Genomic DNA, 16621 nt, shown 5'->3' with positions numbered 1-16621 from the left:
AAAAAAAACTACACATTGTCTCTTCGCCTAGCTGGATCTGGCCAGAGAATTTCGCCTAGCTGGATCTGGCCAGAGAATTTCATCAACATCGCAGGCAATGTTGTCATTAGCAAGACACCTTGGAAAGAAACGTCTTGAATGACGAATCCATCCTTGCATTGCTGCTACCTCCATCTGGTCACAGGCCTCCTCCATGGCTTGGATGAGGGGTACCTCAGCCTGGAGACGGAGATCATATACCTTCCACCGCCATGCCGAGAAAAACTCTTCTATAGGGTTGAGGAATGGAGAGTATGGTGGAAGATATAGGACGGTGAAATGTGGATGTTGCTGAAACCAGTTCTGAACCAGAGCAGAGCGGTGGAAAGACACATTGTCCCAGACAACAATGTATTGCATATGATCGATTTGATTTGCTGCTGTTATGTTGTGCAATTGGTCGAAGAATGTAAGTATGAGTGCTGTGTTGTAAGGGCCCATATGGGCATGGCGGTGGAGGACCCCATTCTGTGTAATGGCTGCACAGAGTGTTATATTACCCCCACGTTGCCCTGGGACATTGACTATAGCCCTGTGGCCAATGATGTTTCTTCCCCTCCTTCGTGTTCTCGTCAGGTGGAACCCAGCCTCATCTACGTAAATGAACTCATGCTGGATCTCTTCTCCATCCATTCGTAAAACTCTCTGAAGAACAGTGTCAGGCAAAATTGTGTAGTTCAGTGTAGATCTAGTATACATATTACAGTACAGTAAAAGATTATAAATTTGCTTCATTTGAATATGTTTTTTTTTTAGGATGCGTGCCAGTGTTGATGTTGAGACCTGATATCGTTGAAACTGGCGTGGTTATTGACAATGTTAGCTTGGAGCTGATTGAGTGTTGTAGCATTGTTGGCCAAAACCATGTTTACTATCTCCCTCTCTTGCTGTTCTGTGAACATAGGAGGCCTTCACCCTTGTCGTTCCTGACCCTCAATCCTATGTAGAAAAAAAAACCAGTATACAATAGTACAGTAATTTCACAGGAAAAGGTAACAGAAGTGCTGATAGTGCATAGAATACAGTACTGTAAGCAGTTACTGAAACCGTGCAGATGTTTTTGATATGATGATATTTTTACAATACCTATTTTCCAGTCGAAATGTTCTTATCACACTTGCCACTGTGTATCGGCTTAGATTTGGCTGTACTCGCAGTCCAGCCTCTCTCAGCGTCAGGCCGTGGTTGACAACGTGGTCAACCAGTGTTGCGCGGATCTCATTTGTCAGATTCGGTCCTCTTTGAGCACCTTCTTGTCTTCCTCTTCCTCTTCCTCTTCCTTCTCCTCTACCTCCAGCATGGCCTCCATCTCTTCCTCTTCCTCTGTTGATTCCTCCTCTGTTGATTCCTCTTCCTCCCCTTCCTCTTCCTCCTCTTCCTCCTCCTCGTCCTCCTCGTCCTCCTCCTCCTCCTCCTCCTCCTCCTCCTCCTCCTCCTCCTCCTCCTCCTCCTCCTCCTCCTCCTCCTTGTCCTCCTCCTCGTCTTACTCTTTCTCTGACTCTTTCCATTGTGCTTGAAGACCGATGAACTCACCTGCTGCTTTTTATAGTGCTTATACACCTGATTGGTGTGTCTACAATTAACCAAACAAGTGTTTGCACACCTGATGACTGTGTTGAACCAATTGGTTGGACGGTGCGGTAATTTGACAGTCAGTGCTTTGGTATTGCAAGGAAGTGACTTCATGATAGATTTTTGTGTGTAATGTATGTTACGTGTGTTTAGTGTTTTGCAAATCACTGTGTGTAGAGTTTTGCAACAAGTGTGAGGTTGACAATGTGCTTATAGTTGTGCAAATATGGGCTGATGTTTTGCTTCTTGAGTGTAAGGTTTTGCTAATAGTGTACTACTTTTAATTTTAGTGTGTAAGCAATCCAAAAAAACTGTAATGTCACTTAAAAATACCAAGCGGTACAGTGTTTTACTGGCATTTAAAAATAGACATGGAATTTATAACCCAGTCCGTCAAAGTGATGGATAATGATTATTAGCGCAACCTCTGAGTGTAATGTCTAATTGTAAAGCTGGGGTTGGTCTTACTGCAGTTAACTATATACGTGTGTGTGCGTGTGTGCGTGTGCGTGTGTGCGTGTGTGTGTGTGTGTGTGTGTGTGTGTGTGTGTGTGTGCATGTGTTAGTGAGAGGGAACTCAGCATATCACAGAGCAATATAAACCATGGAACTTGCCTGTTGCTTGTGATAAGACCTGAGGGGACCCTCCTTTTTTGATGGGAACCAAATCTCCATGTTTCTGACGTAAATAGGTGAATCTCAGGAAATATCTGACTCATATTTCACCCTGTACTCAAAAGGGAAAAAAAATAAATTACATATTTCGTAAAGAACATTAAGATTAAGCCTATTTTTAGGATTGTTAGAGCCACTTTTGATCCAGAAATGACTGTTCTTATCTGTCCATCACTATCCGTCCATCAACGTGTGCTAATATTAGCAGTCTAAAAAGAGCTGGAAAGGTCTGTCTATCTCAGGGCTGTTCCTCCCACTCCTCTTTCATCATTGGCAAATATAAATAGAGCTTTTTACCAGATTTCACAGGTAGATTTCGCACACCATTGTCACGTCTAATCCTGACACTCTATTTGCATTCCTTATTCTACCTTTCTTTTTCTCACACTTTTTGAGACTTTTCTGTAACTTTACAATAATTAATCCAGCAATATTTACAATATAAGTTTATCTCCTTACAGTGTTTCTTACCCCACATATTTGTCATTAAGATTTTTAATTTGCAACAACAACAAATATCAATTATAATAGTGGAAAGACAGCTCGTATAACCAGATGTTTCTCTGGTACTATGGTCTAGAACAGAAATTATCATCACAAAGGAAAACAAATGGAACACAGCACGTGCTTATGTGTTAAACGCTAAATGGCCTTAAGGTCTCACACTTTAACAGTAAAGGTCAGGAAACTGCTGGGTTGCAGGTTATAATATCACAGCATCAGTCATTCACATAAAACTTGACTTTGTTGAATGCTGCTATACTGAAGACCTTCACATTCAATAAATGGTATATAAAATGGTCTTTTTTCCTCTGTATCTTCAGGCTTAGTGGTGCCTCACCTTTCCTGGGTGAAAATAAGCAGGAGACACTTGCTAATGTGTCAGCTGTGGACTACGAGTTCGATGAGGAGTACTTCAGCAACACCAGTGCTCTGGCCAAAGACTTCATTGCTCGGTTACTGATCAAAGATCCAAAGTGAGGACCACTGAAGTAGCTTCTGATGATTTGAGGTGGTTTGGTGGGATTTTGAGGCTTTTTTTTTCATTAAGCAATTTAATTTTATTGACTTGCGTAATTAATCACATCTAACATTAAAGTTTTAATTTATTTTTAGAAACAACATAAAGTATATTTTAAATATTTGATCTAACAGGTAGAAAATATACAGAAATTGAATAAAGTTATCCAAAAATGTTCACTGCATAAATTATAAATTAATTATTATATTACTCCTAATTAAAGCTACAAAAGTTAATCAGTCAAGAGCAGTGGGTGATTTGCTCTTTTTTGTTTGTTCTTTGATTAACATTAATGACAGACAGCAGCAGGTTTATTAGGCTGCTGTCACTTTAAGACCTGCCGCACATGATGCAGATCTGACACTCACAAATCTTTGCGTGTTTTTGTCCATTCAAGCGTGAAAGAGAAATCAGTGCAGTCTGAAGAAGCTTTCTGTGCGCACAAGTCGTGTGTGTGTGTCACCGTTCTCTTTTGTGTCTCGCTAAGCTTTAACGGTTTAAAAGCATTTGCATGGTTAAGAGTGTGATCATATAATGTAACCTAAGGTAGCCTAAGGACAACGGCAAAAAGCAGATGCTTAAATATTTTTAACGCGTTAAACTGAATGTATATACATTTTGTTTTTAGATATATTTATAATAATGAACAGTTTGTAAATTGACTGGCTATTCACCACAAATCATACTAACTGAGGATGTAGGCTGTCAACAAACAGGAACAGGTGCTTTGCACAAGAAGGTGTAGACATTAACTGTAACTGTTAATTTGGTTCCATATTTGTCTACTAAATTGCATATCTGCCTGTTGATTGCTCTCATTTCATTTTTATTTGCGCTGTGGACTGACCTCATTCACCTCTGATATTTTTTTTAGAGAACTAAAACTAGTACTGTGGAAATGATCTCAGTACTTCACCTAAATGCGTCATTCATAGCTTAGATACTGCTTAGGTCTAAACATTGTCGCGAAAGCTGATATGCAACATTCCAGAGCCCAATCCCACAATTCCATCTGTGTGCACATTGCGATAACCATCTTTCAATTTGTATATTGAATGCCTTCTCGTTTCTTCTAAAGGTTGTCCTTTATTAGCTTTTTCGTGGGAGCTTATTTTTTAAGTTAAATGTTGGAAAGTATGTAGTACTCAATGTAGAGAGACACGCAGACTCCCTGCCTATGTTTATTACATATAATAAAACAAATTATATCATAAGTGAAAATAACATTTTCATGTTTACAGAAAAAGAATGACAATCCTGGACAGTCTTCAACATTCCTGGATCAAGGTTTGTCCAACAACCACTACATATGAAGCACTTAAACAAATTGTATTACCTTAACGTTTGGTTTAATGCATCAATGTCTTTTTTTAAGCCAAAGGACACGCAGCAGGCACTGAGTCGTAAGGAATCAGCTGTGAATATGGAGAAATTTAAGAAGTTTGCTGCCAGAAGAAAGTGGAAGGTGCTTTCTTTTTTTTCTTTTTTTTTTTTTAAACCATGTTCTGCTATGAGACATTTAACTATTTGACACAAAGCATGATCAGTGATCTAGCCTCAGTCAGCATTATGTGCCACACCAACAAGTCACACTATTTCCACACAAACCCTTGGCTATGAAACAAAGAAGCACGCACATGCCCTCATACGCCGAATTAAGTTCATGAAAAAAAAAAAAGCAAAATAGTTGGTTAATATGTTATTTGAAAAGTTGAAATGTCATTTAACCTTTTCGAGAAGAGTTCTAATTGCTGTATGATGCTTAGATAAAAAAGCCTGTTCTACAGAAGGTGTCACAAATATCATCTTCATATCATCATTTAATAATATGGTTTGTTTGTTTTATCTGTCTTCCTCAGCAATCGGTGCGTCTCATCTCTCTGTGTAACCGGCTCTCCCGCTCCTTCCTGTCTAGGAGCAACATGAGTGTGGCACGCAGTGATGACACACTGGTAGGAGCTCACAGTTAAAGTCACCTTTCAAGAAGCTTATTTAAAAAAAAAAAAACTTGTATTAAGGATTTTTGAACAAGAAGATAAATTTTTTATTTTAAATTTGTGTATTGAAAAAAAAAAACATACTCTAAGTTCAAGTTCATACACGCACCCAAAAAACAACATAAAACAGCAGCAGAAAGTGGCAAAAAGAACAACAAAAGGCCTAAAAAGACACATGATCAGCCTGGCAACAGCAGAGGAACCCCTGAATCCCTGAGGTCTGGATTTATGGGATGAAACAGCTCTAATGAGCTCCGTCAGCTTCCCACACACCAAGAATAGAGGCAGACACACACACACACACACACACACAAAACTGACTTGGACATAATTAAATACTTGAATATCTGAAGGTTGTAATTGGTTTTTACAGGTTTTGTTTAACACATTAATGCACATGACTGCTAATTGCTGTGAACGCTTATATTGAAGCTAGCCATAAAGTCAGATGACTCAGCCAAACTAACATGAGCACATTCATCGACACTCACACGGTCATGTGAGGTTTTGCATGATCTTTCTACTGTCCAGATATTTGCTTAGCGATGTGTGATAAGCCTTAAGAGCGAAGTGTAATTGCGGATGTGTTACATACATTATCTAAAGTTTACAGCTTACTATCTCTCTCTTCCCCTGCTTCGTACACGTCACACATCTGTTAAACTGCTATAAAGTAAATGCATTTTTCACCTTCACCTAAAATAATCTTATAAATCTAATATTTATATATTACAATATTGCAGGCATTATAGTAATATAATAACCATAAGAAACATTTAATATAGTGCTCTGAACATATTTGATAAATGTTGGGTGTCTTGTTGAGATGTTGAGAACAGGAAATGGGTGAGTTTCATACAGGAAGGGAGTCGACAGCAATAACCAAGACATCACGTCCTTTATCATTCTAATAATCTAATCCTCTATACACTAAAGAAATTAATACATTTATTGAGCAAGGATGCATTAAAAATGTATCGAAAGTGAAAGTAAAGACTTCTATAATGTTACATTTCTATTTGAAAAAAAGCTGCTCTTTTGAACTTTCTATTCATCAAACAATCCTGAAAAAAACGTATCATGGTTTCCACAAAAATATTAAGCAGCATAACTGGGTTCAACATTGATAATAATAAGAAACATACGCTGAGCACAAAATCTGCGTATTTTATGATTTCTGAAGGATCATGTGACACTAAAGAGTGGAGTAATGATGCTGAAAATTCAGCTTACAGAAATAAATTCCATTTTAAAATAGAGAAAAAGTTATTTTAAATTATATTAATATTTTACAATGTCACTGTTTTCACTGTACTTTTGATCAAATCAATGCGGCTTAGCTTAGAGTTCTTTCAAAATCATTTTGAACAGAAGTGTAGGTTTTTAACGTGTATGTTCATTGTTGGTACCTAGTTATTACCCAGTTATTGTAATGACTATAATAAGTGCATAGTATGTATAGCAGGACTGTAAAATAAAGTGGCTATCACTCAGTACCTTGTCAAATATTGTAAAGTACATGGCATTGTCATGTGATACCACAGTGCCACAGGTTTTTTTTACACCCAAATTCATGAACACAGAAATTACCTAAAGGTCACATAAAATGACACAAAATATCTTAGAAGTAATTTTTTACAACCCAGGAGTGACTCAAGCATCACTCCCTTTAGAAGCCTGTGTGTTCGAGCGTGCGTTTTGTGTAATTGGATACACTCATCTTGTATGAGATGTGTATGTGTGTCTATCTGGGTGTTATTCCAGTACACTCCTTCATTAAACACAAGCCTCTTTCTGTCCCTCACAGGCCAGTCCAGTTTCCCTCTAGCCGTGTATTTGAGTCTTCTGACACACACGTCAGTTTGGAGGTGGTTGGGTCACACGGCACACTAAACAGCGGTCGAGCAGTGAAGAGAAAGCGCTGTCTGTGCGCCGCCCCTCGTTTGCATTATTCAATAGGATTAGGACTTCACGCTGTGTATTTGCTGATAAGACCAACCGTAGTACTACTGAGCGTAAAAGGATTTGCTCAAAGTGTGACTGTCAAAGGAGGCTTGCTGTTGTTTTTGCTTCCAAAGCTTATTGTATAATAGCTTAAATATTGTCAAGTTGGCAGTTTTTCATCTGAAGTTGAGCTCGTCATTTATTTGAATTCAAGTCAGTGCCTTGAAATAAAATGGAAGTATATTAATGTCAAAAGTTTTCACTATATCTGTGCTCTAAAAATCCCAAATCTATACACAAAATGAAACATTTAAATATATTAAGATTTTATAATGTTTTTGAAATAAATATCTTATGTTCACCAAGGCTGCATTTATTTGATAAAAAATACACTAACGACAGTAATAATTGAAATATTAATGCAATTTAAAATAAAAAAATTCAATTTGAACATATTTTAAAATGTAATTTATTCCTGTGATGCAGGAATGTTGAAAACGGTTCTGCTGCTTAATAGTTTTGTGGAAACTGTGGTAGTTTTTTTCAGGATTCTTTGATGAATGGAAAGTTTAAAAAAAAGCATTTGAAATAGAAATCATTTTGTAACAATGTATAAGTCCTTACTGTCAATTGAATGCATCCTTGCTGAATAAAAGTATTAATTTCTTTAAAAAACAACAACTTTTGAACGGTAGTGTATTATACTGAAATATGTCATGTGTGCTTGTAGTATGGGTTTTGGTCTGTTATCATGAAGATATTGTTTAGATTCAGTAATTCATAATTTATTTTTTTTGGCAGGATGAGGAGGACTCATTTGTCATGAAGGCTATTATCCACGCAATCAACGACGACAATGTTCCAGGTCTGAAACACCTGCTTGGATCCCTGACCAGCTATGATATCAATCAACCTAACAAGGTGAGAGAGACAAAGTGAGTCTTATAGAGGGGATATGGGGAAGGAAAATGATGGAGAGAGTGACATGCTTATACTTGACTCGGTCTCGGCCCAAGTGATCAGTAGCCAACCTGAGCTTGATTGAGCTGATAACTGTATCAGTGTCACCGTATGCCAATGACGTCTGAGTTTACATTGTCGTTTTCAGCACTGACACTGAGATGTGCGGCATGTGACTGAGAAACAGTCAATGGACCATATCTCATCCCATTTGAGTGAGGCTGTGCTTTGCACAATGGGTATTTTGAATAGAATGAAAGAGGCTTGGGGGTTAATTACCATTATTATGGTAATCATTCCAGATATTTGCAAGGGAACACTGCAATAAAAATGTGTAATCAGTATTTTTTGCCGGTAAAAATATTTAAACATCCTGATGACAAGATCAATTTCTTGAGACACATTTTAAATTAAGAACTTTTATTAATAAAAATAAATTATTTGAATTAAATAAATAATCATTATGGTTTTTTTTTACATTTTCAACTTTCTTTAGTGTGTAATGTTGCTTTTTGAGCATGAAAAGCAGAACGTCCAAAAACAAAGGGAGTTATTCTCTATATCAGTAAGCACTGTTTCTCAACTCTCTGAAATGCTTCAATTAGTCTGGAGATTTCTTCCGTGAAACAATATACAAAATTCCTGCACAAGGCATACGCAAAATAAATGGGCGAGGCCTGGTCGGGTTGCGTTTAGTTGCGTGTTGAAACTCACATTATGTTATAAACTCACAAAACTCTAGTCCTGCTGACCAATCAGAGCACAATGTGCTTTTCGTAAGGAGGGATTTCAATAGCTATGTTTCCATCCAAAATTGTGACCCTGGATCACAAAACCAGTCTTATGTTGCACGGGTATATTTGTGGCAATAGCCAACAAAACATTGTATGGGTCAAAATTATAGATTTTTCTTTTATGCCAAAAATCATTAGGATATTAAGTAAAGATCATGTTCCATGAAGATATTTTGTAAATTTCCCACCTTAAATATATAAAACATTTATTTTTGTGAATGGATGCAGCACAATCGCCAATAGAAATGGACAACTTTAAAGGTGATTTCCTCAATATTTCGCTTTTTCTGCACCCTCAGATTCCAGATTTTCAAATAGTTGTATCTCGGCCAAATATTGTCCTATCCTAACAAACCATACATCAATGGAAAGATTATGTATTCAGCTTTCAGATTATGTATACATCTCAATTAAAAAAAAAATTACCCATAAGACTGGTTTTGTGGTCCAGGGTCACAATTGGAATATCTCATAACATTTTTAAAAAGTGTCTCTCCCTGATAAACTGGCACTAAATATCACTAAGAAAAGTAGAAGAAGCCACTGTATATAATCATTTTCATATAAATTACTTGCATATCAGAGCGTGCAGTAAACAATAAATGTTGTGTTATCTTGCTTTCTGAGGCAGATGCTGCTGTTTGGGAACAGTCAAGAGAGTTCTGGGAGGGAATTATAACGAACCACTTTATCCCGAACCACTTGCTCAGGCATTTCAGAACAACCAAAACAGCATTTCAGATGCTGTGCAATGAGATCGGTCCACTGGTTAGTCCAGTTATGCCATCCCATCGCAAATTCACATGCCTTCTTTTATGCGCATCAAGGAATTTAATCAGTAAATGTGTTTCCATCATAGATTATTTTCTTATTAGATACAAAATGTACAGTACCTGACTCAAACGAACGCATAGGTTTTTCTTAAGCACATTTTTAGAATTTATGCTCATATTGGCGTTTCCATCCAGCAGTTTTTGATGTGAAAAATGAACACAAAAATAGGTGGATGTAAACATAGCTAAAGAGACCGGAACTGAACAGAGCGTTACTGTCAGACTGGGAAGAGAGGTACTGAAACAAAATAAAATATGTAGAAAATGTTTTGAACATTCGGGCATGAAAACCTATTCTAGTAGACCCCAAAAACAAAAACAAAATCAAGACTTTGTAAAAGGGCATAATAGTGCTCTTTAGCAAGATGTGTTTTCAGGCAGACTATCTTGAGTTGAGATAAGATTATTTGTCTTACCACAGTGGTAAATTAGTGTTTTACGTTTAAATTAAACTAAATTTAATGAGATTTATGCTGAAAACATGAAGAAGAAAAAACAATGGTGTAATTTTGCTTTGCATCGCAAGTAAACAAAAAACCAGACAAAAATTCAGATTAAGAAATTATTTTTTCAACGAGTGTGAATGTATATGTTGGATTGTCTTTGTGTGTGTCTGTGTGTGTGTGTGTGTGTGTGTGTGTGTGTGTGTGTGTGTGTGTGTGTGTGTGTGTGTGTGTGTGTGTGTGTGTGTGTGTCTGTGTCTGTGTCTGTGTCTTCAACCTGAATGCACACTGACTCATGGGGACTCGTAAGACTCCTTAATTGAGGTCCCCATAAGGATTAAGTTTAGGGGTAGGGTTAGTGTAAGGGGATAGAATTTACAGTTTGTACAGTATAAAAACCATTACATCTATGGAGAGTCCCCACAAAGATTGCGAACCAGACGTGTGTGTGTGTGTGTGTGTGTGTGTGTGTGTGTGTGTGTGTGTGTGTGTGTGTGTGTGTGTGTGTGTGTGTGTGTGTGTGTGTGTGTGTGTGTGTGTGTGTGTTGATGAGACAGGTTGTGTGTTTGTGTAGAAGGAGGGAATGAGGCCGAGGTTGATGAAACTGTAATCTGCTCACTGATGTGAAGAGACAAGCGTGCTTTTAATTGCATTGCTCAGAGCCGTCCAGCGCTGGCTGTGTTTATATATGCACAGTGAGAACTATTCCCATGACTCTCATGCATTTATTCATTCAGAGGAGTTTATCGCCAGTCTAGAGAAACAATTTCAGTCTTGCGCCCGCAAGAATATTTTACCAACCACTGCGATCGCTCTTTGCCAATTAAAACTGCTGTGCGAACAATGAAAAATGAATCAGGCTAATTTGAATTGCCATGTTCACACTGACTCCGAATTATAGGCTTGATTAAAGCTGCTTTCGAAAGCTTGAAGGAGCTATTAGTGCTTTGTTATATTCTATACAATGATTCCTGTTTGTGTGTGTGTGTGTGTTTGTTTGTGCACACTTCAGCACGGAACCCCTCCACTCCTGATCGCCGCGGGCTGTGGAAACGTCCAGATCATTGATGTGCTAATGAAAAAAGGGGCGGATATTCAAGCCTTGGATAAGGTGTCGTACTTCGTTCTCCCATTCAATTCATGTACAATAATTTTTTTTAATAATGTACTCTAGCGTTTAAATGTTTGGGGTTAAAAATATTTGGTGTTCACTTTTGATCATTTTAATGTCCTTGCTGAATAAAAGTTTTAATTTCATTCATAAAAAAAAAAAAAAAATCAATAAGTTGCACCAACCCCAAACTTTCGAAAGGTAGCATACATGTCAGGCAAAATGCTCCAGAAATATTGAATAGTACTGAAGATATGCTTTATCAGTAGTTTTAACAGAGTTTCAATGGTAAATATGGACATGATAGACACCAAATATGTAAAACGGCTGCAAATACGTACAATTATGCTCAACATGCCATTCTTTTCCTCAGACTGGAGCCAACGCTATCTACTACGCTGCCCGACATGGCCATGTGGGGACCTTGAGATTCTTGCATGAAAAGAAGTGCCCTCTGGACATCCAAGATAAGGTGCTTCAATCTCTCTCTCACACACACACGCACACACACACACACACACACACACACACACACACACACACACACACACTAAGACACACACACTAAGACACACACACTCAACAATCACAACACCACGGAGAGGACAGATGCGATTTTTCAAAGGCTTTCCCCATCCGGCACCTTTTCTTCAGAAAACCTTTCCTACTGAGTTCACACGCCTCTATTTCCCATTGGTAATTTGCAGTTGCTATGGTTACCCGCTGGCCCGAGGTTGGCCGTTGTATGAAATAATTGTTGACTGTTTGTTGCCTGCCTCACTAGTCAGTGAAGTGCGCTCAGTCAAGCGAAATCACGGGGTAAAGTGTTGTTGAGTTTTTTCGGGAGTGCCATACAGAATCACACTTGGAGTGTCCGCAGCTTCATTACGGGTGTAAATTGGGTTCTTAAAACGTCCGCCTCAGCCTAAACCTTTGCTAGGAGGAGCACTGCGTTCAGATCCGGTGCAAAGCTGATTTGGGACTGGCCTTGGCAATTCTCAGCACGCAAGGATCTCCCTTAAACTGGTCACATTCTGCTTACGCAGGCTTTTCGATCGCTTTGACCCTTCTTTGGCATCAGGGAAATACTTTAATGAAGTTCATAGCTGTGTCTTACCGTCTTGTTCAGCACTTTTGATTGTTTCCCTGATGTACATATACACATGGTCATTGCATTTTTTGTGTTCAGATCATCAAAGTGTAATCACAATTATAAAATGCCTGCTCATCACTGAATTACGGGCAGACGTCAGCATGTAATTCATAATGTGAGTAATGCTTGACATTCTGTTCTAGTCCGGAGAAACGGCTCTGCATGTGGCAGCTCGCTATGGTAACGTGGATGTAGTCCAATACCTTTGCAGCATCCATGCCAACCCTGACCTACTGGACCGGGTATGTGTCATACACACACTACACTACACTCTACACTGATCTGAACAATGAACAGCTCAAGCCATTATAGACTAATATGACATGTGAATGTAGCATCACGCAAAAGTAAAAAAAATAATTTAGCATTGTACAAATGTGAAATTTACAGCCATCTGATTTAATAGATGACCGATAAAAGGGTGTTTACAGAGATAATACGAACGAGTAGTGTTAGATTGGTCATGTGATCTCAGTTTTTTCATCAGTCATAAGATGTCTGCCCTCATGAGGCAGTCTCTGTAAAATAAAACCGGAGAATAATAAAAAGAAAAAAAGAGACATGATTTTCAAAAGTACTATTTTATGTACTTTTTTTAATGAAGAAATTTAATGCATCTTTTTTGTATTACTTGGAAAATAAATTAGAAAGTAGTTTTTAATATAGACTACAATTTAAAAAAATTTAAGAAGCAATGATGCATTAAATTTATCAAAACTTACTGTAAAGATGTTTAAAATGTTACGAAAGATTTTTATTTCAAATAAATGCTGTTCTTTCGAACTTCCTATTTATCACAAATAATGCTAAAAAAAATTCACAAAAATATTAAGCAGCACAACTGTTTTCAACATTGATAAAGTCAATGTCTTTGAACATTAATAATAATAGAACATTTTCTTAAGCATCAAATCAGCATATTAGAATGATTTCTGAAGGATCCTGTGACACTGAAGACTGGAGTAATGATACTGAAAATCACAGGAATAAATCACATTTTAAAATATGTTAAAATAGAAAACCGTTTATTTTGAAATTGTAATGATATTTCACAATATTACTGCTTTTACTGTATTTTTGATCAAATAAATGCAGTCTTGATGAGCATAAGAGACTTCTTTCAAAAAACAATGAAACATCGTACCCATGCCAAACTTTTGAACGGTAGTGCATTTGGAAGTATTTCTAATAATGTTCCACTTGATAGAAGAAAATGTTCTTTTATAAAAGAAAATGCTTAATCTCAGGCGTCTTTGATGATGTGCAAATGTGAATGTAATAAATAGTTTCGCAAGTGCTGACGTGACATGAGTGCTGAAAACTAATCATGTCCGTGGCTCACTTCATTTGTTCAGCACTATGAGCTCACAGCAGTAACTTTCATAGGCAGTCTCTAGTGTGTTTGGAAATATTGCTTCCATTCACTGACAGGCAAAATAAAAAATAGTCACTATAAAAAAAAAAAACTTGCTGTACCTCAAATTAACGAGCCTGAAGCACCACTTCAGAGAAATGCAATAAAGATAATCGTTTTAAGATGATGTGTGTGCGAGTTCAATTATTAGACTAACGATAAGCAATGTGCACAACTAAATTATTTAATAGTATTAGAGATTCATTTTAAAGTGGTTGATTTTACCATTATCAACATTTTATGCTTCCATCCCACTTTTTCATCCCACCCATTTACTATAATGTCCTGCTCTGTTGAAGAAAACCAATATTCACATGCCATCCCGAGAGGCAGACGTATTGTATATTTTTAAAATTGTTACATTCATTGGAGGTGTCAGCCAGGGTTACAGGCTAATTAAGAGCAATTCGTCATGTGAAATGGCCTTGACACAGACTAATGTTGCTTTGTTAGCTCCGTGTGTTCAAGGTTATTCATGAGCTCTTAGTCTGAATGCCAAAGACTGTTTTCATGCCTCCACAGGAGCAGGAGACACCTCTACACTGTGCAGCGTGGCACGGTTACTCTGCGGTGGCCAGAGCCCTGTGCGAGGCTGGCTGTGATGTCAATGCCCGGAACCGTGAGGGTGAGAGCCCGTTACTTACCGCTTCGGCCCGCGGCTTCAAGGACATCGTGGAGTGTCTGCTGGAGCATGGGGCAGACATGGACTCTGCTGATAAGGTGAACACAGACACTTACAAAATATTAACCATTAACAACTGCAGTGGTTGGGTGTTTTATGGTTCATTTAAGGTCCAAATAATTATTGACTATCCTTATCATGGTTTGTTTGCATCTATATATTTCAGGACGGTCACATCGCTCTGCATCTGGCGGTGAGGAGATGTCAAATTGAAGTGGTGAAGTGTCTGCTCAGCCATCACTGCTATGTGGACCACCAGGATCGTCACGGAAACACACCCCTTCACATCGCCTGCAAGGACGGCAACCTGCCTGTGGTCACGCACCTCTGTGCTGCTAAAGCCAATTTGGATATTCCTAACAAAGTGAGTTTCAAACTAGGAGGGAGAAAAGCTTCTGTATAATATTCTTTTTCGACCCCTAATTGTGTTTTAGCCAGTGTTATTTTTATATTATTTATATACTATTATAGTTTTTATAAATAAATCAAAAATAATAATAATAAAAAAAAAAAATATATATATATATATATATATATATATATAAAACATAAACAGTAATAAACCGTAATATTGTGAAATATTATAACACTTTTTACTGTTTTCTATTTTAATTATATATATATATATAATTATCTCATAACTTGGCAGCTGGTATATTAGGTTACTGTCACTTTAAGACCTGACGCTCTGAGCCATTATACTGTTTTATATAGCCAATATACTTGTCTTTATGTGCACGCACTTTGAAAGTGAGCACAAAATTTGCAGGAATTAGTAAAATTATGCTGAATACGTGCAATCCCACACCGAAATTCAAGCCCTGTAACACCAACAATATTTATCCAGAATCGAGTGAGTTAACTCGTCAACTCGCTGTCGGAGAGATTAGAGAGCGAGAACGCGCAGCTAGAATTGTGTATCCTGCGGAAGAGTTTCAGATATTTCAGTATCAATATGTATCGAAAAATCCATATTTTTGACAACACTACATTGCACTTAGCTTATTATTTCAGATGCCTTTTTAAAAGAGTACAACTGAAAAATGTATATTATATAAAATTCAACCCGCCACAGGGGCTAGTAAGAGTGACTGCGTTGCACGCCACCACTGAAATCCACCTGCATTTGGCAGCTTGGCAGGTGTTAATTTCAAGCCCTGTATATATACAGTAAAACCAAAAATTATTCAGACATCAGATATAATTTTTTATATTTTTTTTAATAGTGTGTGCAGGACTCTATAGTTCATTTATGTAAGTGAGGATAGCAAAATAAAGTAAACTGTGACATATTATACCCAAAATTCTTCATACAGTGGACTACCAGTAAAATGTATAAAAATTTGGGACCAAAATGTATTCAGACACTTTGACCTGACCATGTTTTGCTTAATTGTTTATTCTTTAATTGCTAATGCGACCTTTTTACACCACAGACTAAACAGAATTAAGCATTGCTTGGTAAAGGGTTGACCTAAATTGGTATTATCTAATTGTGTACTTAAACTTAACAGCTGACAGCTATTCAACCTAGTTCATTTGTGAGACAGTCTAACAGAAGGATGGCCAAAACCAGTGAAATATCAACTGATTTGATAACTCTGGGTTCTTGTCATATTTTATTATACCATTTTATAAACTATAGAGAATAAACTGTGATAATGTGAGAAATGTTGTTGAAGGTGTCTGAATAAATTTTGGTTTAACTGTATGTATATATGTACATATATACATATATACATACAGTTTATATATTATATATAGGGCTGTCAACGTTAACGCATGCAATTAATTAAAAATCTTTAAAAATAATGTAATCCAAATAAATTACTTACACACGGAATTGCATCAAACGTAATTTACGTCTACAATTAGAAGATCTTAGAAGTCAAGAGCATCTACAATGGCGCAAGCACCTGTAACCTTGGTGGGCGTAAATTTGTATTCTAACCTTTTAACCCGATTTCGCTTCTCTGTTTTCTC

General features: G+C 37.3%; 1 protein-coding gene across 1 annotated transcript in view; it reads left to right on the top strand.

The window, feature by feature from the left end:
• The window catches only part of dapk1 (death-associated protein kinase 1), a 68194-nt gene that overhangs the window by 35385 nt on the left and 16188 nt on the right, over window positions 1-16621 (top strand). Inside the window, exons 8-17 of the mRNA XM_082169987.1 lie at window positions 3111-3263; window positions 4549-4594; window positions 4683-4772; window positions 5167-5259; window positions 8050-8169; window positions 11291-11389; window positions 11763-11861; window positions 12686-12784; window positions 14479-14676; window positions 14805-15002. Coding sequence (XP_082026113.1) covers window positions 3111-3263; window positions 4549-4594; window positions 4683-4772; window positions 5167-5259; window positions 8050-8169; window positions 11291-11389; window positions 11763-11861; window positions 12686-12784; window positions 14479-14676; window positions 14805-15002 — 1195 coding nt within the window. The remainder of the gene's footprint in view (window positions 1-3110; window positions 3264-4548; window positions 4595-4682; window positions 4773-5166; window positions 5260-8049; window positions 8170-11290; window positions 11390-11762; window positions 11862-12685; window positions 12785-14478; window positions 14677-14804; window positions 15003-16621) is intronic.

The sequence above is a fragment of the Leuciscus leuciscus genome, assembly GCF_965113295.1.
Source record: "Leuciscus leuciscus genome assembly, chromosome: 5".
Lineage (NCBI taxonomy): Eukaryota > Metazoa > Chordata > Actinopteri > Cypriniformes > Leuciscidae > Leuciscus > Leuciscus leuciscus.
The sequence above is the reverse complement of the archived record's forward strand: the minus strand, read 5'-3'. Positions and strand labels throughout refer to the sequence as shown.